The 24,652-nt window shown below is 46.5% G+C and overlaps 1 protein-coding gene and 1 pseudogene across 1 annotated transcript; both read left to right on the forward strand.

Moving 5' to 3' along the window:
• Positions 1–679: 679 nt before the first annotated feature.
• LOC121361402 (neuropeptide Y receptor type 2-like) lies at positions 680–7,463 on the forward strand. Its single transcript, XM_041482071.1, has 2 exons — positions 680–712; positions 6,253–7,463. The coding sequence occupies exon 2, from the start codon at positions 6,291–6,293 to the stop codon at positions 7,452–7,454; it is 1,164 nt and encodes a 387-aa protein (XP_041338005.1). The 5' UTR covers positions 680–712; positions 6,253–6,290; the 3' UTR covers positions 7,455–7,463.
• Positions 7,464–14,170: 6,707 nt separating this feature from the next.
• LOC121361470 lies at positions 14,171–19,867 on the forward strand (annotated as a pseudogene).
• The last annotated feature ends 4,785 nt before the right edge of the window (positions 19,868–24,652 follow it).

Consider the following 24,652-nt stretch of genomic DNA (forward strand, 5'->3'; position numbering starts at 1 on the left):
AGATTGCTCTGAGCACTGTGCAAGCACTGAGACAGAGGAGGGTGGAGGGAGGCCTGTGAAAGCTCTGCTGAGCTGCAGGACCTGCAGACCTCTTGCTGCATGGGAGATCCCCTCTGGACATGACTGTGCCAGTCCCAATGAGTTCAAAGCTTGAGGAGATGAGACAGCTGTGGAGTGAGGGCAGATAACACTTGCCCAGGTCCGTGGTACGGACGGGGAGCCTGCAGAGCTCCAGCTCCCAGCGCTTCTCCCGGGAGAGGAAACTGGATGTGGTGGAAAGGCTTCTCTCTGCTCGATGCAAGAAGCCCCTCAGTGGCTGAACACTGTATAAACAGCAGCAGCAGGCTCCCTCCCCCTTTCCATTGCTGTTTGTTAAACACACGCTCTCTGCCTTTCTCTCACTCAGGAGCGAAGACAGCATCCAGCTTCGTGAGACGGGGCTGTCAGTCACCCTGCCAGAGGGGCTCTCCGCTGCTCAGGGACGGCTTCCAAAGCTACTCCTGGCCATGAAACACTCTCCAGCAGCCCAGATCCTCACCTGACGTCCTCTCTCTTCCGAGGACAGTTACAGAAAAGTGCTTTTCACTCCTTTGCCACAGGTTGACTTCCAGAGAGTGGAGAGGACCAAGCGCTCCGTCCTGGCCAGCGATGAGACAGTGACTGGAGGTGAGAGCTCGGTTCCTGCAGGAGGAGGAAGCTCTGGCCTTTGCAGGTGGGTCAAGGGGGGCTCACCTGAGCAGCAGGGATGAGAGGGGGCCAGGTCTTGTCCATGCCACATGGTTCAGGCAAAAAAGGTCCAAGCATCTGTGGGAAGCTGGATTTGGGGGCTGACAGCCCTGAGAGCTGGAATAGAAAAAGCTAATGAAATACTGACAGGTTTTGAGTTTTGAAAGATCCCTGAGCAGAAGTAGGGAGTGTGGGAAGCAGGAAGCTGAGTGAGAGCAGTCAGGAGAGCAGGCTGCTCCAGGGTGCTGCAGAACCCGGGCACATCCAGCTCCAGAGGTGCAGGTGAGGGGCTGAGGTGCGTGGCTGCCTGAGATATCCTGATGTCTCCTGCAGTCTGCCTCCTTGTGGCTTGGTACAAACCTCGTCAGCTCCTCCGTGCTGGGACTGCACACGCTGCTGCACTCAGCTCTCTGACACAGATCAGAGAGGGACATGCAAAGGGGGATATGGGATACAGGAGGAAAATCAGTGCTTGCTTTCTCTCAGCACCCATTGCATGTTAGTGCTTGAACAGAGAAATCCTCTTATAGTCCTGCTGCAGATGCATTTCACCTACAGAGTTTCTGGTCTGTCCCAAAGAAGGATATTGCATTTTCTCTATTTGTTCTGTCAGTGAATTGTTATTTCCCTCTGTTCCACTGTCCCACCTATCCCAGACTCCATAATTTTCAGGAGGTAACAGATTCCCCAGGTTAACCAGGATCCATCCACCACGCTGTCTCTTCCTTTCTACAGCCCCAGCAACTGGTGTGTCTGTATCTCAGTGTCACCCATTGATCCCTATGTCCCAGCCAGCCTTGCTCTGCTCCCATGGCACATCCCACTACTGCCCTGCACTGCTCTCCCTGCTTTCTGTAGGATAAATTCCCATGAGAAAGCATGTATGCCTGCCAAACAGATCTCTTCTCACCACCTCCTTTTTCATCCTGTCCAGAGCTGGGTGATTACAGCATCCTCATTGCCTTGTCCCCTTCATAGTCTTCCATGGCTCCAGCTAGGCTGGGACATGAAAATATTTAGTGTGAGGAACCACAAGAACTGCCTGGTGTATCTCCTCATCCTTGCACTTTGTCTCCCAGTGCCAGTTCTACGCTGGGGTCCCCCAGGAGCAGTTCTGGGTAGCAATGAGTGTCTGATGCCATGAGGTTTCTGCAGCAGTGGCCCTCAGTTGGATAGATAACTTAGAGAGCTGCAGCAGATGGTGGGCTGGTCAGAGGGTCTTCCCTTTTGCTAGAGTATCATAGCAAGGCAATCACCCCTTCACTGGAGATAGAAGGAGCTGGGATAATTTCTGTCTGTTCTTTGGCTTCAGGAAATCATCCAGAGCTGCTGTTTGTCCTGAAACCTGCCTATTGCAGAGAGAAGATAAAATTTGTTCCCCTCCATCAGTCACATATTGCATTTTCATGCAGTTCCTGAGATCTATGTTCAGGTTTTATGCTGAGAGGCAGCACCTCTCTGGTGGTGAATACAGGAGGCTGGACTTAGAAAACTCGGGCTCTGCCCAAGCCCTGCTGTGGATGTGCTGTGTGGTCTCTGGCAGGCTGGTTAACCTCCATATTCCCATTTTTTGTGTTGTCCTCCTTTAAGTGCTGTGCTGTGGGGTGCAGGGACACTGAAAACACTGCTGCCTCTTGAAGGGAACGTGAAGGTGGTAGAAGGTGGCTTGTCCCAGGGTGACCACCAGCTTCTCTTGGTGAGGGATGGTCTCAGACCTCCTTATCATGGATGTCTGTCTGGGTATAGGTCTGAGAATGAGATGAATCAGCGCTCCTGATTGGGCTGCTGGAGATTAAGGGATTTGGTGGAGTTGAGCTGCTTTGGAGGAAGGACAAGCATGGAATAAATCAGTGAGCCAAGCCATGGAAGTGTCTATCAGCCTCAGCCCTCACACTCCAGCACTGCTGTAGGAAGAGTTTGTCATTAACCAAAGAGCAGAGACTGGCCCAAGACCCTTCACTCCCTCCTTTGGTGCCATGGACTCCAGTCTCACTGCTTGGACAAAAAGAGAAATTCTAATTAACAATCTTTGTTTTCTCCAGCCCTCTGACCACCCATCCAGCCTTGCTTTCTGAACCCTGCCAGGTTTTACAGATGGCTCTTCCAGGTCTGGATGTGCCTCTTCCAGCCTGGCTGAATGCCTGGGACTGCAGCAGGGACATGGAGGGAGCTGGGGTGCCCCAGGAAGCAGAGGTGGATGAGCCCCAGGGCACCTGGTCTGGGCCCTCTGTAGGGATGGAGCTGTCACTTTGGTCACTGTCCCAGTCATTGACAGCAGTGTGCTGAGTGAAGGGCTGTGCTGTGCTTCTCCTCTTCCTGAAGGCTGAAGCCTGCTGGTGCAGGGAACAGCTCTGTCTCACTGGGAGCCATCCCTGGTCCCAGCCCTGCCTCAGGCTGAGCCTCAGCTGGAGCAGGGGTGAGGGTTGGGGTTATCTTGGTACTCTGTTTCTGCAACCCTTCATGACAACTCAGCACAGAGGAAAGGACCTGGATAGTACTTCTGCCTCCCCCTGGTCTCTCCAGCTGCTTTCTTGTCCCAAAAACAGTTGGCTCTCAGCTCCAAGGATTTTTTCATCTAGTCTGGCAGGCCTGTTAGGCATGGGGCCTGACAGCAGCCTACACATATGCCAGTACTTCCATTACTTGCTGGAACAGACCTCAGTCCACTCCTAGCAGCATCCCAGTGACCTCCAGACAGCTCCTGGAGTGGGAACATTTATTGTAATCATTTTGTCTCTTAATTAAAATGCCTTAATTGATTTGTAGGAAAAACAAAACAAACAAAATGAAATAGTGACTCCATTAAGGCCATTTTGTTAGGAAGTGAAGCTGCTCCAATAGCCATGGTGTTCCTGGCTCCTCTCAGATGGTGGGCAGCTGCCAGTCTCCAGCAAAGGGAAATAGGCTGAGATGTGAGCATGGGAACTGGCAGCCAGTTGGTGGATGAGAGGGAGAAAAAGAGAAGGGAGTGTCCACTGGCCTGCTGCCAGGAGTTGGTACTGAAGATAAATGGAACAGGCAAGCCACAGAAAAGGCGGTAACAAGTGATAAGGTAACGCTGGACAATCCAGAAGGTTTAAATCCCACATAGATGTCAAGCAGGGAAAATACAGTCACTGAAAGTGTCCCTAGCTCTGTTTCCTTGGCTGACCTTGCTCTCCTGGCAGTGGGGTTTGCTCAGGGCCAGCTGCAGCACAGCTGGCTGCCAAAGGGGCTGGGCTGTGCCACCTTCCCAGGGCCCTGTTCCCCTGCTCTGCTCTGCCCTGCACCCACTGTGTGGCATGGCTCTGAGCTCCTCTCTCCTGTCTTAGAAGCTGGAGCTTCCCCTTGGTCTTTCCAAGGCTGAGGCAGGGGCGTTGTGGAGGTCTGAGATCACCCTTAAACAAACCCTGACCCTAGCAGATCCACCCATTTTTTCCTCTGCTTCCTACCCTCCTGGCAGCAGCTACATGGTGTCCCCTATCTCAGAGTGTCTGAGCCCAACACCCTCATTTACCACTGGAATAAATCAGTCTGCAGAGTGAGATGTTAGGCAAGCAACTGGACAGGGAGAGGGAAAGAGAAAGGGTGCCAGCAGGGGTGGTTTTAGTGCAGGCAGCTCTTCTGCTGAGCCTCAGCAGGGTCCTGGCTTTGCAGCTGACCAGGCAGACTCCTGGGAGCAGCTCCTGAGGGGGAATCACAGCCTTGCTCTGAGGAGGGATGACAGGACAAGCAGATGTTTTAGCTTAGGTTGAAATGCAATTGCAAAGCATCCTCCCTCCCCAAGGACAGGCTGCCCTGAAACCTTGGGCTTGCATGGGACTTGCAGGAAGCCCACCAGCACCCAGTCAGCAGTGCTCACATCTTTTCTGGGACAAACCCAGTTCCCTGCTTGAGGAGCCTCAGAAGATAGCCAGAAGTCTGCCTCTAATTCCCACTTCATTTAAGCTCTTTGCCTCCCTTCCCTTAGTGAAAGGGCATCTTCCCCCTTCTCTGCAGGTCAGAGAAAACACAATGCTTTGCTGACCTCCCTGCTTGGGCAGGGTGGTGACTTTTGCTCACTTTTGTTTAAGTTTGCAGTGGGAATGGGGCTGCGGAGAGGCGATAAGTGAGAGGCCATGTCCACCCCTCTCCACATAGCCCACAGCAATCCTGAGCCACGGAGGCTGAGGAGGAGCCAGTAACAGAGCTGGCTTTTCTCCTGCCGTATTTGGATTAAATGAACACCCTGCTGTGCCAACACTGCTGTTCCAGTGGCACCTAATGCCAGCCAGGGCTTCCAGGCTGCCTCAGCTCTGGGCTCCCTGCTCCCACAGCCATCCCACGCAGGCACTTGAGGCTGATGGATGCTGGGGCTCTGGCTCTCGGCCCCTCTGTGCCTGGATGCTCAGCAGCAGCTCTGTGGGAGGCTTCTTCACAGCTTCAGTGGTTTATGCCCTGCACATGCATGTCCCTGCAGGAGCTCCCTCCTCTGCTTAGCCAGAGGATGCCTGGGTGTCACCAACACTGAGAGGACAGAGAGGTTCTTTTAGGGGTCCTGGGCAGAATGAAGATGGCACCAAATCATGGTGACAGAGCTTTGTTTCTTTATCAGGGTATTATGATTAGTGTAGAACTGATGAATTTATGATGGAAACAGCACAGGATTTCTGCAAACAGAATCAACATAGTACAATCTACAAATAGCAAAATACAGAATTTATAAATTATTTATGATTTCTAATCACCTAAGTAATACAGAATTTATAATTCAACTTATAATTTATAATCACCTGGACCCTCTTCAGATTGGGCCAAATCCTAACACACAGTTTGTTGTATCATTGTAACAATCATAATCTAGACTCAAAAATCCTATAAAGGAATATGAGCCACTCACTGAATCCTTAGAGAAAGCAGAGGATGGTGGAGGTGTCTCCTGGCCATAGGGTTCACAGGTCTCACTGTCCAGCAGCTCCTTACTTAGGACTTGTAACTGCTCTGTGTGCTGTCACACTTCCCTCTTCTGTGGTGGGGACACAAGCCCTGCCTGGCTGGGTGCCTGTGACCTTCAAAGCCACCAAGGCAGGCAACAATTGCCTGATGCCTGGGAACCCTAAGACTGGCAGGGGAAGGAAGAAGAAAACTGGTTTGTCAAGTTGCTTCACAGGACCTTGAGGGCCTGATGATGAGGGCCAGGGAATGGCTATGAGATATTTGATCACAGAGACTGGCTCATGAAATGTCATTAGTTGTGCTACCCACATTACTGGGAGGGAGAGCAGACAGTACTGGGTGGATGGGGTGGCAGCATCACGAGCAGGAGCAGTGGCAAACGAACAGATATTTTTGCCTGGAGAGGTGAGAAATAAGAAACAGAAAAAACCCTGGTGCACAATCTGGAAATAAATAAATTACAGGGAGGTGGAGAAGAACACCTTGACTTTGAGAATGCTTTGTCTCTCTGCTTTCCTAGTTCTTAAGGCGTTAGGGAATTTTTGTAGACAATTAATCTCATCAAAGGTGAGTGCAACCTCTGCTCTCACTTCTTTTATGTCTGTGTTCCAGACCCCCTTCTCCTCCTTACAGAAAGTCTCAGGCCAGGCATGGGACCATTGGAGAGAGCCAACAGCACATTCACCATGGAGAAGACAGCATTAGATGAGAAGCTGCCACATGGCTGGCATGCCAAGGACTTTGTCACTCCTACCCAGGATCTCTCTGGGTCCCGCAGTGTCATGATGGACAGCACCAAGATCCTGGGGGTCCAGGTCATCCTGATTGCTGCCTACTCCCTCATCATTCTGCTGGGGTTCATCGGAAACTCCCTGGTCATCTACATCATAGTGAAGTACAAGACCATGAGGACTGTCACCAACTTCTTCATAGCTAACCTGGCCCTGGCAGACCTGATGGTGGACACACTCTGTCTGCCTTTCACCCTAGTGTACACCCTGCTGGACGAGTGGAAGTTTGGAGCTGTCCTTTGTCACCTGGTTCCTTATGCTCAGGCTCTGAGTGTCCATGTGTCCACTCTCACCCTGACTGTGATTGCCCTGGATAGGTACCGCTGTATTGTCTTCCACCTGGACAGCAGGATTTCCAAGAGGCTCAGCTTCACCATCATAGCTGTCATGTGGCTGGCAGCAGCCATCCTAGCAGGGCCTCTGGCCATCTTCAGGGAGTACCGATACGAGGAAATCCCATCCATTAACCTCAAAATGGCTGTTTGCTCAGAAAAATGGCCCTCTGCTAACAACAGAGATGCCACCATCTACAGTCTGTCCATGCTCCTCCTGCAGTACGTTCTTCCTCTTGCAATTATTTGTTATGCCTACACCAGGATCTGGTTCAAGCTGAAAAACCACGTTAGTCCCACTTCTAGGAATGAAAACCAGTGCAGGAGGAGGAAGACAACCAAAATGCTCGTGATGGTAGTTGTGGTATTTGCAGTCTGCTGGCTCCCCTTCCACATATTCCAGCTTGCCATTGATCTTGATCTGGTTCTTATCTTCCATGAGTACAAACTCCTGTACACTGTCTTCCATGTTGGGGCCATGTGCTCTACGTTTGTCAACCCCCTGCTCTATGGATGGATGAACAAGAACTACAGGAATGGCTTCCTTATGTTCTTCCGTTGCCAGAACAAGCCCGAAAGCATCCACACTGAAGGCTCAGTCAGAGGCAGGTCTTACATCTTCAGGGCCAACACCCTAAATGGCAGCATCAAACAGACTCCTGGCAATGGAGCACTGCCCACAGAGGTTTAGGGATGGGACATCCACCTCCAGGACTGAGGCTGGCTGGGCCCAGAGACATTCTTGGGTGAATGCCTTTTTTTGACAGAGCATTGTGCTGCCAATTATAGCTACAGCAGCCATGTAGAAATACGAAATACCCCCTGTATCTCTCAAAACAATAAATCTGGTGTATTTTTGTCTGACCAAATAAATTAATTTTTCCTTTCGCTGCGTTCAAGTTATGCATGGAGACACAAGAAAAAATAACACACACAGAAGGCTTTCATTTAACCAGAAAAATACACCCTTCTTGCTATTTCCATTTGCCAAAGTGGGTTGCTCAACATTTTACCCCCTGACACATTACACATTACAAATGTGGAGCTGATATTGTGTGTGATTGTTCATCTGTACATCTCCTACCCAAAAGCCTTAATGATCCATCTAATGCCTCCAAGGGGAGGGAGACCTGCACTCTGTTCTGAAAACACCTGCTTGTTAGTGCCATCACTCCTCTGACCCGGGGAGAGAGCGGGCTGGCACAGATTGAAGCTGGGCAATCCATGCTCTCTTGCCCAACATTTGCATAAATCTGCATTTGCAGCCCACGGGATGTGCTCAAGTCCTCCGAAAGCCCAGGAGGTGGCAGTGGCACTACTCACCACAGTCTCCTTTGCAAGTGCAGAAGCAGGGCTTTGGGAATGCCTCATTAGCCAGGGCTTGTGTGCCAGCGCCCTGTAATTAGCAGGGAGGAGAGCAGGAAGGGAAGCAGATAGGCTCAGTTTCAGTCCTGTCCATCAGCTGCCCCAGATCTTTCCTTTCCTAAGGGATTGTCAAGGGCACGCAGCTAAAAATGTGGCTCCTGCCATGCAGTAACTTGACAAATGCCATCATGGCCAGAGAGGCAAAAAACTGCCAATGAAACCACTCTCCGAGGCACTCAGAGGGTTTAAAGCTTTGCCCTTGCTGAGGCTGAAGGTAGTATGGGTCTGTATATGGGTGCTTCATTTCAGAAGACAGATGCAACCTGCTTGCATGGTTTTCACAGACTTGGTGTCCTCTGGCAGAAGACATGGAGACTAAGGAAGATGTATTCTTTCAAACCAAACTCTGTGTTCTCCTCCTGAAGGCTTGTGTCAGCTGGGGAGTGTATTTTTAGCTCTGCCATCAAAGGAGTCTTGATTGCTACTGTGATCTTGGTGTCATCTCTAAAAGTCAGTGTTCATCAGATTGGAAAGTAACTCCCAGATGCAGGAAAGAGACTCAACAGACCTCCTCATTAAAAATAAAATTAAAAGAAAAATTTTGATTTGTAAGTCTTCACTGAAGCAAGGGCAAGAGGTAAGAGGACCTGCAGTACTGAGTACACCGGCCTGGATCAGGCTGCTGGGCTCTCACATCTGGGTCCTCAAGAGATCAGTTGCCAAAGGGCTTCTTTGAAATTCTGCCTTCTCTCTAGCTTGACCTGCCTCTGGCCTTTGTTCTCCAGCTCAGCTTCTAACTGCCACAGTAGATTTTAAGCTCTTTGTTTATTTCTGCTCTCTGATCCTCTGCTCCATTTTCCTAAATAGGAATAAGAAAATTGTTTCTGGTTCCTTCCCAGGAGACATCAGTGCCAGAGAGGGGCTGCAGACCACACTTCACACTTAGAAGCATGGGCATGTTGGTGCCTAATAACCTCCTCAGCACCTGACCCTGCAGGTCACAGCCTGGCCTTCTATCCAGGGAGAGTCAGGATCTACAAAGATCCTGTCAGGAAGTCATTGGTGTTCCAGTAAACAGGTCATCTGCTTCCTGGCAGACCAAGACATGATGGGAGAACCAAGACACAAGTTCACCTTCTTCATGTGAGTGCTGTGGAGTGGCAGTGGGAGTTTACTGTTTCATCCTGATGGAAGGGGGAGGATATTCTCCTCCACAACACTGGTAAATTCTGTTCCTACTTAATGAGCTGGTCATTTCTACATCCCATCCTCCTGAGGAACTCTCCCCACCTTTCCACCAAGCTCCACGATACAAGGAAATGTTTATGTTTTAAAAGTAGCTCAAATGGGTGGAAAGAATTCAACTATTACCAATAAACACTTCAGAAAGTGATTTAACACTCAATAATATAAGTCAGAGTAAAATAACAAATTTAGCAGTGCAAGCTTGGAAGCCAATCATGCTGCCAGGCAAGATGGATGAGGAGCTAAATTGCTCTTCTAGAGGCCTTGCCAAAGGTTTTGTCCTGTGACACCACACACAGTATCTAACTGCAGAGCAAGGCAGATAATGACATTATGAATGACTGTTTAATTTTGAGCCCAGACTTTTAAACTAAATATGGATAAATAAATAAACAGATCCAAGTTCTTAAAAAATAAATACTGTCAGTGGCATGTACAGGGCAGAGGGATTTTTATGCTGGAGCAAACTGAGAAGGAGAAACTATTTACTTGAAAGGTAACAGCAAAGTTCTTGTTTGCTCTGTTTAATTCACTTGTGCAGCTTCACTGGTAGATTTGTGCCCAGTGAGCTCTCTGTTTTTTCCTTGCCATTGGAAAAAGTTACAACCTTCCACACCCGCTGCTGGCAAGGAAACCAGCTCTTAGTGGTGCATACTATGTGTATTCCTGTGGAAAACTATGATGCCTCTATTGAGGGAAAGGGGCCTTAGTGTCCAGTACCAAACAGAACAAGAGAAGGTGGGGAGCAAGGAAGCAAAGCTGCTTAACAAAGGGTGGTCAGAGTAGATAAAGAGTATGTTCTGATTATTGTGACTGCATAGAAGACAAGAATTAATTTGTTTCCATGAAACAGAAATCTCTCGGAAATGAAGGTTCCCCAAATATTAACACCCTGTTAAAGATGGCCTTACTGCCACGATCAGCTTCATGAAACCGAAGACTGGCAGCTTTTTTAGCTTTTGAACTATTTAGAGCTCAGGAGAGGTATGACCCTGCTCTGTGGGTGTCAAGGGCATATCCTTTAGTAGTTACAGATAATCTTGGAGTCATCTTCCCACTGTTCCTTGCCAAAGGCACATCTGTGACTGCCTGGCCAGCGACTCTCCTCTCTGCAGAGCTGGCCCTGGTGTCACTGCCGTGGGACAGAACAACTCCTGTCACTGGCACAACAGCTGCCAGGGATGAGGCATTTCATTACAGAGCTGGAAACACCGTGACAGAAACGAAATGAACAAGTGTTCCATCAAAGCTTATCTGGAAGACAGTGTTGCACCTGGTGGCCAAACGAATTTCCTCTAGGGCTCTTCCTGATTCTTGCTGAGATCCTTCTCAACATGCTGCTTCTCTGAACTGACCTGAGAATATTTCACAGCTTTTAGGAGGGAGATCCTGAATTCCTTTAGAAGCATCCTATTTCTTATGCTAGGACGCTCCTTCTGGTCACATCATACAAATCTTGAATTATAAAATGTACCACTGCACAGTTCTTAATTGCCTAGAAAATTATTAACTTTGAATAGACACAACAGGTGGCAATGCCTCTAGCTATTCCATGCAACCATTCCTCACATGCCAGTCAAATCCAAGAACAGCTGAGATGTGACAACTTCTTAGTTTAAAACCAGCAGCATCAATAACTGTTGTTCCCTAGAACAGGATGCCCTAAGAGCTCTTGAGAACCAGTCTTTTATCAAACTTCCAGCCTTGACAAAGCACATTGAAATTTGCAGAGCACAGGCTGTGCTTTGGACACAGGAGCCTTTCTAAGCACTAGAAATTTTGCCTCTAAAACACTTTGCTTGTTCTGAAAATCCCTTCCCATTTATTTTCCAAAGCATACACGTCTGTAACAAGGGAATGCACGTACAGAGAGCAAAGGTTTGGGCTTTTTACTTTTCCTTGTCTTAAGGTAACATATTCAGCTGGCACTTCAGTCAATGCAGGGTGAGCTGCGTCCTTTGGTCAGGGCTCTCTCAGAATCAAAAACGTGACGTGCTCCTGCATGAGCCTGGGCTCCATCCTGCTCCTAGAAATGCCAGATTCAGCCTCTCATGGCTCTCTGCCTTACAGTAACAGGTGCCCTCTCCCATTCTCCGTGGAAGCCCAAGCAAACAATGTCAAATGGCACATGTTTTATTCAACATACCCACAAATGTATCAGCAGAAACACTGCTCTGAGCTTTGCACAAAGGCTCTATAGGGAAATGCACACTAGCCCAGGAAAGGGGCCATTCCTCTAACATATGCTAATGTGCCAGAGGAGCTGCAGTGAGTTCTGTTCTGCTGAAGAAGCTCTCAGACAGTTCAGCTTTTCCCTTGATATCAGGTGTTAATCTTATCATTGTTACAGCTAACATGGTCCAAAATCAAATTAGCCTTTGGGCAGGAGCTGGGGAGTTGGCACTGTCTTCTCATGCCTTTGTCTTTCAGTCGTGTTATTGTGTGATTCCACCAGGGTCTCTGAATGTGCTGGGCTTTAAATAAGGCCCCATAATCAGCTACTCTGGTGAAAATCAGGAATTACTGCAAGAATCTGGGAAAAAAAGAAAGGATTCTGGGTTCATATGGATAAGCAGAATTTGGTCGCTTGCATTTGAAAAAAACAGAGCTTTGTTTTCCTTTCAGTTTTCCCTTATCAACTTGGGATTCTTCAAATGCCAAAAATAATATTGCATATTACTGCCAGAACATTAATCTTCATTTTGAGCTCATTTCAGAGACAGGACGTGTTCAGGAGAGCCTGGGAGGGGACAAAGGCTAGGGTTTTAAAGCTCATCCTTATCTCTAGTCTCAGTGTTTTTTAAGTTAAAAGACAAATCAGAAAAAGACAAAGTCACTCACGTCAAAGGAGGTACCAATTTATCTTCAGACAACACAACCTCTATTTAATTTTCCATCCAGACACCCCATCACCCTTTGCCATAGTGTTGTACATACACAGGGCTGGATGAGGCTGGGGGAGGAAAGCATTTTTCTGCTTCTAATAGCAATATTTTAGTGTCACTCATGATTTATAGCCAGCAAAAAATGCTTTTTCTGCTCTATGTTCTGTTCGCTGTAATGAGTTCAGAAGGAATAGTGCAGATGCCTCATGGAGCTCACAGGAGGAAATCTTCATTAGTCCAGTCCTTTCCAGTGTGGTAGCAAGGACTGGGAACATTAGAGGAGAAACCCTCTTGTTTATAACTAGCTTATTGAAGTGCACAGACATGGAGTTGTCACTGTGTCGCTCTGCTAATGTGTCACAAACTTTCAGACACTGCTCATCTTCAAGATTCACAAGCAGCTCAGCCACATGGTGCTTCTTGCTGGTGTGTGGAAGGAAGAAGGAAATTAGGGGACAGAAAAAGATTTCAAGATATTCAGGAGAAGACGAACCCTTGGATGAAATCTGGGGGTTATATGGTTCTTTATGTAACCTGGGGTAGATTGTTGGCTCTACTGGGAGCAGGATCAAAGGGGAATGAACTCTGCCATGGTGCAGGAAGAAAAGAGCCTCTATCAAATTAGAGACAAGTAAGAAATAACAGCAAACCTGGATCCATCATGTCCAGTGCTCTGTTGCAGATTGAGGCAATAAAAGATGCTATTTAGGGAAAGCACCCTTGCTTGGCCACTTTAGTGGTCCATTCCCCTCATTCCTCTAACAAGAGCCACAATTGTTGTATCAGCTGTGTTAAAGTGGACATCCCTGCCTAGGGCATTTAATGTCCATGTCTAGGCTTTTTGCTTGTGATTTTGTCTAATTGCTGCCTGACTCTGACAATTCTGTCTGCTTCCCAGGGCAGCCAGTTCCAGAAGTTCACTTGCACAGTGTGAAAAAGCACTTCCTTTTATCTGTTTAACCAACCCCCTATTAGATTCAGCAAATGCCTGCTGGTTCCAGGACTTCCTGAACAGCAGCTGAACCAGAGCTTACCTAGGGCCTTCCTTTTGCAAATCTTGTGCTGTCCTCATTTTTCAGCATTCTTCCTTCCTGGTTCAATTCACATCTCCTAAGACAGTTTCTTCATCCCTCATCATCTTGTTTGTCCTTCTGTGGACCTCCTTTAGTTCTACAAATACTACAATGAGCTGAATTTTGCTCCCGGCTCCTGTGAAGGAGTGGAATCTATCAGATTTGTTCTGACCTTGCTTGGGATTGATCATATGAGTGCTTTTCAGTAGGTGAGGAGGAAGGACACCTCTTGAAAAAGATGCCAGGCTGTCTCTCCTTGGCTGCAGTGTTGCTGTATTCTTTATGAAATCTCATTACACTGGTCACTGAGTCAGTTCAGTGAATCGTGAAATGCATCCCCAGTTTTGGTTTTGAAGATGAGAGACAAAAGGGCAGTCAGACCCCTTCCTCACCCTGAACTCTATCCAATAGATTTATCCAGGGGCAAGACTGGAGTCTAAATGATCCTGCTAGTGAACAAGTGTCATGGATCACAGCTTCATCTGTCCATCCCATGAAACTGAGAAATGAGGAATTATGCATTTCAGGAAAAGAATGATGAAGTTTTGTTACTTGGCAACTGTAGCTCCCACACATTTTGGAAAAAAATTGAGAACATCCTGTACCTCAGAGAAATCAACCAGCTTAGGTGAGGAGGAAGGGAGCTGGCAGCAGATCTCCAAAACTTTGAGCTGGAAAGATCTTGTGGGGCTTCTGGAAGAAAAAATTGCTTTATGTCTTCATGCTCCTCAGCTTCTCTCCTCCACGTGACTGTCTGCATCATTTTCTGGGCTCTTCATGGTGAAATAATCCATTGTTCTGCCATTTCTGTCTCGCAGAGGCATTTCACAGCCATCTGAATGGGCTCTAATCCACCTGCCAGCTGCAATCAGCACACAGCATGGCTGCACTCCTGTCAGCCAAGATTTGAGCGCCAGAAACAAAAACCTTCAAAAGAGGAATCAGCAAGAGATCTGGATGTGAAAACTGGCGAGGGGGCAACCAAACCTGAGGGCTGGTGAGTGTACACAGAGGGATAGCAAACCCAGGCAACAAGGCCAGAGTAAAGTTTGACTTGCCCTCTGCAGTGGCAGCTGACTTCAGACAAGAATTCAGACATGATTATTAAAATAATAATTTAGGGTTTCAGTTGCTGGGAGCCAGTCTCCAAGGTTGAGCTCAGCAGATGGCTGTGTAGCTGGACCCCAGATAATGCATTTATGCAGTGGTTCAGCATTTTGTCCAGTTTTGTTACTGACAACTTTGATGTGTGAAATCCCATTTCTCTTTCCTAGGTTGCATATAAGAATCCAGTGGTTTCAAAGAGCAGATCTTAAGTCTCCAAGACAACCCTGCAGTAACCAATTAAGTAAAAGTAAGATAACAAAACTACCATGGCAAGAACTGATTGAAACGGTCTGTTGATTCAAGGAATGAGATTGCTATAGTGGCAAAGATGTCTTATTGCAGTCCTTGTAAGGTCTGGCTGGCAATGCAGTCTGTTCTGTGAAATTCCAGTTAGCTTCACGTAAAATCAATGGCAGTTGGGTTGTTAATACCCAGTAGTTCATTTGGAATCCTGTTTTTTTCTAATTACATCATTAAAAGGACATGAGCTAATCTCACTGCAGCCCAAGGAGCTGGAACAGCCTTGCAAGAGCCTGTCTCTGAGACACAGATATTAAAGCACTGCTCACAGGTCTCCCAGAGTGGGGACAGGTTCTGGGGTATTTTCATCATGAGCATAGTATAACAAAAGATCATAGGAAATAAATGTGAGGGAGATAGAACTTCTTTGGCTAAACCATTCCTGATCACAGGGTGTCTCACCTCTTCCAAGGCTCCTGTGATAGTGCTTTCATCTTCTCCCCACACAGTCTAATGTGAGCCCTTCCTAATTGTAACCAATATATCTCCCTTACTGCAACCTATCACTTCTTGTCCCCTGGCAGACACAGATGATAGTTTATTACCTTCTGTACTGCACTTTTACCTATTTGAAGGGTATTATCATGCATCTCTTCCACTTCCCCCAGACTAAATCAACTCTTCTTTTTTCTGTGCCTCTTTGCAGGGCTCGTTTGCTGTACCCTTGTTCTTGCCACTGTCCTCTGGACTCTCTGAGCTCAACAGCCAGAAGTCAGGGGCTGGGGGCCAGGCAGTGTGCTGCCATGATGAGCACAGAGCAGCTACTACATGCAGAGAGTGTGTTAGGAGGCAAACAAGTGTCTGTTCTCACATGATTTGCCATCAAGCAAATCCTCCACCATCTCCAAGCACTACCAGAAGGGACAGTGTGCCTACAGTGCTTGGCAGAGATGTGATCAGATGAGGCTCACAGCCCTGGGCTGTCCCTGGCAGTCCCCCACAGCCCGAGTGTGGTCCCACCACCACACGGAGCACAGAGCAAGAGGAGGCTCGGGGACAGAAATCTGTGTGGCTTGAGTGAGGAGCAGCAGAAGTCCAGTGCCCTCCGAGCAGTGCAGTGACCAAAATAACAGTCTGGAAGTGAAGGCCCATTACCACTTGGAAACAATTTGCAGTGGACTGGGAGCTCCTGTGGTGACAGGGAGCAGCTGTGTCCATACATGTGGCACTTGGGAGAGTGCTGCTTGTACCTCCATGAGGTTGTGGGTGAGAAAGGTGGCAGCAAATGCTTCACCCTTTCCACCAAGAACAGAGGAAGGCTCACAAAATTATGTGCATGGCAACATTTGAGCTTGATATGGAGAAGGCCTTTTCTTTCCAGGCCAGTCAGGTCAAGGTGTGCAGCACCTGTGTGGAAGTGCTGTGTGAGAAACCACTAGCACCAGAGGAGGTTTGGGATCCCTTCCAACTGCAACCACATGTACTTCTTGTCCTGCATCTGACAGTGGAGATGTGCCAAGTAGTTCAATAAATCCATCATCAACTCCTGTCCAGAGTGCCAAGTTATATTCAAGTTTGTCATTCCCAGTGTGTACCGGGTAGAGAAGCAGAAGAAAAATGAGCTGATTAAAGAATTTAAGCAGAGTGGGGAAAAAGCCCTGCAAGTACTTCGAAAAAGGGAAAAGAATGTGCCAGTTTGGATGAAAGTGTCTTTGGAAGGAAGTTTTGCAGGGAACAAAAGGGCTGAAGGAGGTAACAAGGTCCTGCAGAAATGTTAGGTTCTCTGAGCAATTGCTCTGTATGCTGGAATGCACAATTGGGAACTACTCTTCTCCAAACACACTGACTGCCTCTACACTATGGCAGGAGACCAGGCTCTTTGTTTCACTGTCAGCTGAGCTATTTCCATGTTCTGACTCATCCACTGCTGTTTCTACACAGTAAAAGCAGCAGCATTTGCAGCATTGTTCAAGCCCTCACAGGTGAACACAATTATCAGGCAAAAGTTTCCCTGCAAGTTGCACCAGTCATACTGAGTTTTTCACTTTTCCCTTTGTGGGTGTTGCCTCATGTGTGCAGCTCTGAGTATGTTCACAGCATGACCATGGTACTCTAGGACAGAGGGACACAAGTGACAGGAGGCCACAGTGATCATGTCCAAACCTGCCTTTCCTCAGGAGCCTGGTGCTTCACAAATTGTTTCTGAGTCAACCTCAGAACTATTTATTGTGCTGCCTTCACCTTTCTGCACTCCCCATGCCTGCTGTGAGTGCAGCAGTCACTTCCTTCTCGCTGTCCTGTGTAGCTCCTGTTCACACAACCTTTAATTGCTACTTCCACATTCCCTTGAAGAGCAGCACTTACATTTTATTTCCTTCTGGATGGAAAGTATAATTCTTTTCAGCTAGTTTTCTCTTCCACTTTTGTTAAATCCCTGATGAGTTGATCTTAAACTGCTGAGCCTTGCTTTCCTCTTCTATGAGACAGGACAAGTGCAGCACCCAGATGCTTGTAAATCCTGTCATCTGTGCTGCTGCAGCAAAAGGCATTGTCATTGAACACATCTTACAATGATTGTGTTGCCATCAGCTGGGGATCTAGGAGGCAGATCTTACTGGAAAGTGCTGCTAAATACGCAGAGAAAAGCAAATTTTGAATTCTCAGGGGTAAATATTTATTCCAGACTCTCAAAAAAGTTGTGATTTGTGAATCAAGGTGTGGGAGGGTTTTTAGTGGTGACAGTGCCAGGAATTTTTCAGCAGCTTTTTTTTCTCTTGTTGAGGCTTCTCACTAACAATCACTAATGGTCATGGCAGCAGCTCCATGGGTGTCCTGACAAATGGAAGAGCTGGGGCAGAAACTCTTTGTGCTCTCCAGTGCACTCATTACTGTTTTGTCTCTTCTATTCTGTTTCAAGCCATGGATTGCCCTTGTATCCTTATGGGGCCATTCCACAGATGAATGAGCAGCTGCTTTCTGATTCTCAGCAGATATTTCCCCTTTGTTACAGTGTTCTCACCAGGTCTGGTCACACTCCCTCATATTCTGATATTTCTGGCACCCTGAACCATCTTAGGAGAAATAAATTCATAAACTCCCTTGTATGCACACTTTTCCCTGTGTCCACTTAAAAACCAGTCCTGTGGTAAAAAAAATCTTCAGTTCTGCATTCAGATAACTGATGATCTATGAAAGCAAGTTACAAATGAAGTTCCTAAACAGAATTTAATATAACATTGTTGTTGCAGTGACTGTAACACAGTGCAGATTTGATGTTTTCAATCCAGAGTTACAAGGGCATGCACTCTTATCAGTCTATTTGATGATAAAATCCTTATCTCTGTTGTACTGTAGGAATTGGGGTAGCTCAATTTGCTGGTTAATAAACTCTCTTGGATATCTATAGCCCTTTTATAATATCTGGGACTTCTTGAGTTTCATGGTTACCACAATGCTATATAGAGCTCATTCCTTCTATTCACAGGTCATTGTGCTAATTAACATGAGATAGATGCCTTTGGGCATTAATAAACAGGTGCAGCCCTAAAGTGTGACAAGAAAATTATTTTGACTGGGACTTTCCAACAGTATATTATCAGAGGGGTTTGTATAAACAAGTCAGTGCTTGTTGGAAGGAAGCATGGGTATGGGACTTCATTCCTGGCTGTCATCCTCTTCAGAGTCCACAAAACCTAAGGCAGTGGATCTCTGAAGGCTGAGGCAGCTTGCCTGTGTCTCTGTGCAAACTGTTCTACTGAATGTCTGTTCAAGGACCCTCCAGAGTCATGAATATGCCAAGTCACTCCAAGGTATTACATGAAAAAAAACCCTGGCACCAAGTTCTGCTTGCCAGAGGCTTGCAGACATTTAAAAATGCTGTCACGCAAGCCAAGATACAGCTCCAAGTTCTTTTAACTCCTGAACTGATCAGACAACTGCTGAATGCGATAAGGCAAGGACTTCAGGTCATAATGGACTAACAGGGAGGGGAGAGGAGGGAGACAGTAGACAGATACCAGGTAGGAGGTGCAGATTTAAAGCTTTGATGTTCTCTCCTTCAGTGGAAAGAGTGGATCCGAGATTAGCAGCATTGTGCTGAGTAATGGCATTATCCTGCTCAGAACACCAGGAGATGCAATTGTTGTGAATGTCACTGTGTGAGAGTACTTGATGGTCCACTCACTTTGCTCTGTTTGAAACCAGATGAATATCTGAGACCAGGATTGCACCTTTTATACTTCACAGTTGGAGCTGGTTATTGTTTTCAAGCAAAATGCCTCCTTGCTGGAGTGGCACTCCATTACTTGTCCCAGAGCAGGAGTGTGGTGTAAGCCAGCAGCTTCCACTGAAGGAGCATTCCTGTCCTAGCTGTGCTCTGACTGTACAGCCCTGGTGCAACACTGTCAGCATCACAGACATACCTCAGACACGACACTGGACAGCACACCTGAGCCTCCTTGTTTTCACAAACACGGCAGAGCAGGAGAATGAGCAAGACTCTGGAGGGATTCAGATGTGCTCTGTACATCCCAGAGAAGCTTCAGTGGTATATGAGCTCTTTCCAATGTAGCACTAAATGATTCACATCTCTCCTGTTGCTCATTGCATCTCCAGGGGAAGATGTGAGTGCCAGGAGTGGCTTGTTCTGGTGGCTCTCTCTAAAAATTATGTATTTAATTATCTTGTAGGAGGCAAGATTGAAAAAACAGTCTCACTGCTCTGGGACCAGAAATGAGTGGAATTTATCATGGATCCAGGTCCTGGGATCCTGTTCATTTTGCGTTCTGAGATCAGCTTTGAGAAGGCTCTGCTGTCTCTTACCCAGGCAAGCTCTTCCATTATTGTGACCACCAGCTGTGCTGTGCCAGGAGAGAAGCTGTTGGCTCTTGCTTTCACCCCTGGCACTTCTGTCCTTTGCTGCCACAGTGAAAAGTGTGTCCATAACTTCTGTCAGCCTTTTGAGGAAGCTTTTATTGGGCCGAGGTGAGGATCAGCACTGCTGGGGGATGGTGAGGCTCAGCCTTCCTCGGGAATCTTACCCTGTTCTCCCAGAGGTCCTTGCTGCTGCAGCTACACAGTGACCAAATCCTGCATGTGCCAGGTAATGTACACACATCCTTTGTGTGTGATGTGTGAGCCTCCTGTCTGCACTGCAGGGCAGAGACTTCAGTGTCAGCCAGATGACTTGAAGATTCCCTTGTTGTTACATTCCTTAAAAAAAATTAAGTTATGGTGTGGGGTCACCCCGTGGTCCTGCTGTTTTGGGGACACCTGTGGGGCAGCTATGCTGGAAGATGGAGTTTCACAGGGACAGGAATAGACATTTATCTCAGTCCAGTTCATTGCTCCTGGGTTAGAATATTTTAGGGCACCCCAAAAATCATGCCTGACTTTATGAATTTTCAGGGACACTGAACAGTGAGTGACTCTACTGCATTTGAGAGATATCCATCTTCAGGTATTCTCTTTATACCTCGGTTTTTTAATCATTCAGGAAGCAGCATTTACCTGCCTTCCATCACATTCACTGTTGTTGAGGGGGCTTCACTGCTGCTGCTGGGAAAGTGTCAGATCAGAGCTGCACCCTCGAGTGCCAGAGCTTTGGGTAGCTTCTCCTTCACAAACCACATGGATCAAGTCAGGCTTGTCAAAGTGAACAGGCTCAGCACAAAGAACACTCTAATTCCACCTGGTGATGCCTTCATAAGGGACAGCTCCTTATTAATGAATAGATTTCCCACTCAGTGAAACACATTTCTGTACTTCACAAGTTGTAAAGGGGATCTGAGCAAACACACTGCATTGGGAACAGTGAAAAGCACCCAACATGGATCAAAAGCAGCAACGTGCTCATAAAAGGGAGGAGGGATTTATCCTGATTCATTTCAGGAAGATGTCATGAGTGTGCCACAGACAGACCATGCTCAGGGCTCCACAGGGGGTTGAGGAAGTAAATAGAGAACACAACTTACAAACTGTGGGAGAAAACTCAGAATCTGTTTCTTGAGGCAAGACCATTTTTCTGGTTCACTGGGGAGTGCTCCAGCTTAATCAGGGATAATGACATGTTATTCCTGATGTTCCTGAGGAAAGAAATTAGTAGGACTGAAATGTTTACTTAAAGAAAATATATTCTGAATCCTATGAGGAGTCAGACTTCATCAAGACTTTGCCTTCAATAGCCACCAGCTCTGTATTCAATCCTCTCTAATACACTCTTAGGGTGACACAGAGCCTTGGGGAACTTGTCCTGGTCTTTTAGACAGTGATGAATTTATTCCTTAGATGGGAAGTTGTTCAGCTCCTGTGTTTTTTTATCTTGACACAGATGGGTGCATTATCCATGGGAAGTTTTAGTGGGTTTTGGATACTTGCAGATATCCTATGCTGCTCTCTGATCAACTGGCAGTAAAGCTGGAGGTATTTCTTCCTCTGAGCTTTGAATGGTTATGCTTCCATTTCACTTTCCAAACCTGAACGAAATTAGAATTTCCAATTTCAAAAGCTCTCCCCTTTCCTTTATCAGCAATAAAGAAGAAATGGGAACGCTTGCCTGGCCTGTTCTGCACTGATCATTATTTTACACAAATGTATCACTAGGTTTCTCTTCTTCATAAAGTCTCTACAGACAGGCTTTTAAACTGTGCTTCTTCTGATAGCTTTCATTATTTTCAACACCTAACATATAATACTTTTATGTCTCATTTAGTGGAAAACTGCAAAGATCAAATTTCCGTTTAAAATATGAAGCCTTGTTAACAGTTTTTTTGAAACAACTAAAATAGAGAAGTCATATGAATCATTGCTTCTCTTCTATTACTTAGGAAAAAAAGAATAAATGTCTAGAAAATGTTTTCTGTAACCTTTTTGAAAGAAAAATATTTCACTGACTGTAAAATATGTGCTTGTCTGCCTGCTGAGGACAAGATTGGTTGGATGGTGACTCAGGAGCCAAAGCAATTTCAAAGGAGAGGTGGGTTCTGTTTTATAAACACAAAAATCACAAGTGCTGTGTGTGGCTAGAACTGTCTCACAGAGAAATTGACATTTTTATGATCCTAGAAGATTAAATGAGAGATTGGTGCAATAAATCTATTGGTTTAATGTATGCTTTGTTTTGGATAACACTAGAGAGATCTTTTGCTGCCTAAATCAAATGTTGCACTTTTGGTCCCTGTCCTTGTTGATTTTGTGCTGTGAGTTCAGTAACAGCCCAAGTTTTGTTTTGTTACTCCCACCCCCCAAAACCTGTGTATATAACCAGAAACACTGAAAATGTTAACATTTTTGAGATCCTTAATGTTTATTCTTGCAAAGAGCTCCCAAACACACCAGAAATTCAACAAATCCCTTTGTTGCTTTTCCACTGGTGCCATTTTAAAAATAGTAACGTCTTTATTGCAGCACTTTTGAGGGAAAAGGGGCTCCTTTACCCTTCAGCAGTCAGACAGATGCTCTTTGTGTGTCTCCATCCTTTGGCTGCTGCTCTCGCACCGTGCAGTTACTGCCAGCACAAAGCCATGGATGGCACGGTGACGTGGGAGCTGTGGCAGATGTGTGCACAGAAAGAGGGACAGGTTCGGTGTGGCTTTACTCTCAGAAGAAAGAAAGTGCCCACAGTCACCAGTGCGCTGTCAGAGCAAATCTCAGGGAGGTTTAAAGCAGCTTGGAAGGACTCATGGAAACTGTCCCTGGTGACTACAGGTGACAGCAGATCCCCCTGGCTGCTCCTCAATCCCCTTCCACTCCCCCTTTAGCACAGCAGGTCCCACGGTGGTTTAAGCTCTCCACCTCCACAGGGAAGATGATCCCCCCCAGCCCTGGGCATGTTTTTCTCCTTGCTGCCACGCTGTCTCAATCTCATTTGGCTTTTGTTTCAGGGGATGGGGTCACGAAAGCCTCCTGGAAACTGGTGCTGCTCGAGGTGGCACACAGAGATGATGCCAAGTCACACTCTGAGACGACACCTCTGCCCCACAGCACTCACAGGACAACGTCGTGGTGGCTGAGCTGGAGCAGGGATGGAGCCCTGGGAGGCTTGCAGGTGAGGGAGCTGGAGCTGGATGAACTGCTACTGAATAGCTGAATAATCTGTTACAACTTCTCCTCTATTTAAGCAGGCTCTGAAGTCAACTCTTCAGAAGTAAAGGCTGGTACCTGCTGCAGTCCTGTGTGCCTGCCTGTCTTTTGAACTCCTTCAAAGATATCATTGTACTTTGTCAGGAAAATGAAGAGGGAGATCCCTGTGTAATCTCCACCAATACCTTTCATTTCCCGAGGTATTGATGCAGGAAGTGTCCTGGGGAGAGAGCGCCCTTCCCTCCTGACACAGCAGGGGCTCCTTTGTAACCCTCCTCGGTTACAACAGACACCCCGACACAGCTGCTCCCCCTGCTCCTCAAAGTGCTGTCACAACCTAGTTAAAATAATTTACATACTGTTCATGTATTTTTTTTTTTTCTGAGATAAAGCCATGTAAATGTCCATGGAAGAGTCAAATTTTAGGAAATATTTTGAGTTTCTAATACCATCCTCAGCATGCATTGTCAGAACTCCTCCATGAACAATGAGAGAAACATGGCTGCTTTCCTTCAAGTGTTTTTCTCTTAAATTATTACTTTCAGTTGTTCTGTAAGGTCAACCAGCCATTTTGTTCCAAATATTTGGCTAGCTAATAATTCCAAGAAAATTGTAATGGTTGTGTATTGATCTGAATAAAAGTATGAAGCTTTGGAAAGTAGAGGGGTTGGATGGAGTGTTTGATGCAGAACAGACAGCTTGCCTCAAATTATCAGAAATAAACACTAACAGAGCACAGGAACGACTGCAGGACTTCAGGAGAATAAATAACCATTTGCAGATTGAATACTGGCTGTCGTATCACTGCTTTGTGGGGTTTATTAATGACTGGCTCGGTGAGAGGAGCCCTTCTTCTGCTCCTCCACAATCAGAGGAGGCACGACATAGATGTGGTTTACATTCATCTAAAGTTAGAAGTCATGATGTAAATTGCAGAAATAGACATGAATACAGAAAAAAAAAAATCAAAAATGTGTAATTTGAAAAACGTGTTCAGGCAATAGCTGCACGATATCCTGCTTCCCAAAAGTTCAGAGGAAGAGGGTTATGGGTAGGGAGCCTAATGGGGCTGTTTGTTTCCTGAGGAGAAAAGCACTGAGTTTTAACATTCATGAAAACTAAGAAAACAATTACTTTGTCATGTATGGAAACTTTCCAGAGAAAAGGAGGCTTGGGGGTGACCTTATCTCTGCAAGTCCTTGACAGGAGGGTGATAGCCAGGTGGGGGTCGGGCTCTGTTCCCAGGTAACCCTTGGAAATTATGTAACATTCATAATTAATTATTTTTATTAACTTTTCTAATTGATTCTTATAGTTATATCTATATGTATTACAGTGACATAACCAGCAACACGATGAGAGGACTTAGTCTTAAGCTGTCCCAGGGGAGGTTTAAGCTGAACAGCAAGAGGAATTTCTTCATTAATTTAGCTATTAATTCTTCTAACCCTATTCTAGCTTCTTATTTTTAAGTATATTGTTTCTGCCTTACCGGTCAGGTTTCAGCTGTATCCTTACTGGTTCTTCTGCTTTTGACCTCCCTGGAAAACTATTTTATTAATAGCTCTGAGAGCTTGTAATAGCTTGTATTCATTAGTATGGGGCTTCTTTACCGGTAGGAGTATTATATTCTGACTCACATTCCCCTAGTAATCCATGTTGAACAAGTTTTTTTCACAAAAAAGGTGATTAGACACTGGAATGGGCTGCTCAAGGAGGTGGAGTCTCCGTCCTCAGAGGTGTTTAAGGAAAGACTGGACATGGCACACACGGCCTGCTTGACATGGTGGTGCTGGGTTATAGGCTGGACTCGATGACCTCAGAGGTCTGTTCCAACCTAAATGATTCTGGGATTGCTGGGATGCCATTGCTGGGATTGCTGGGATGCACCACTT

This window comes from Pyrgilauda ruficollis, unplaced genomic scaffold (genome assembly GCF_017590135.1).
Source record: "Pyrgilauda ruficollis isolate IOZ18807 unplaced genomic scaffold, ASM1759013v1 scaffold57, whole genome shotgun sequence".
Classification (NCBI taxonomy): domain Eukaryota; kingdom Metazoa; phylum Chordata; class Aves; order Passeriformes; family Passeridae; genus Pyrgilauda; species Pyrgilauda ruficollis.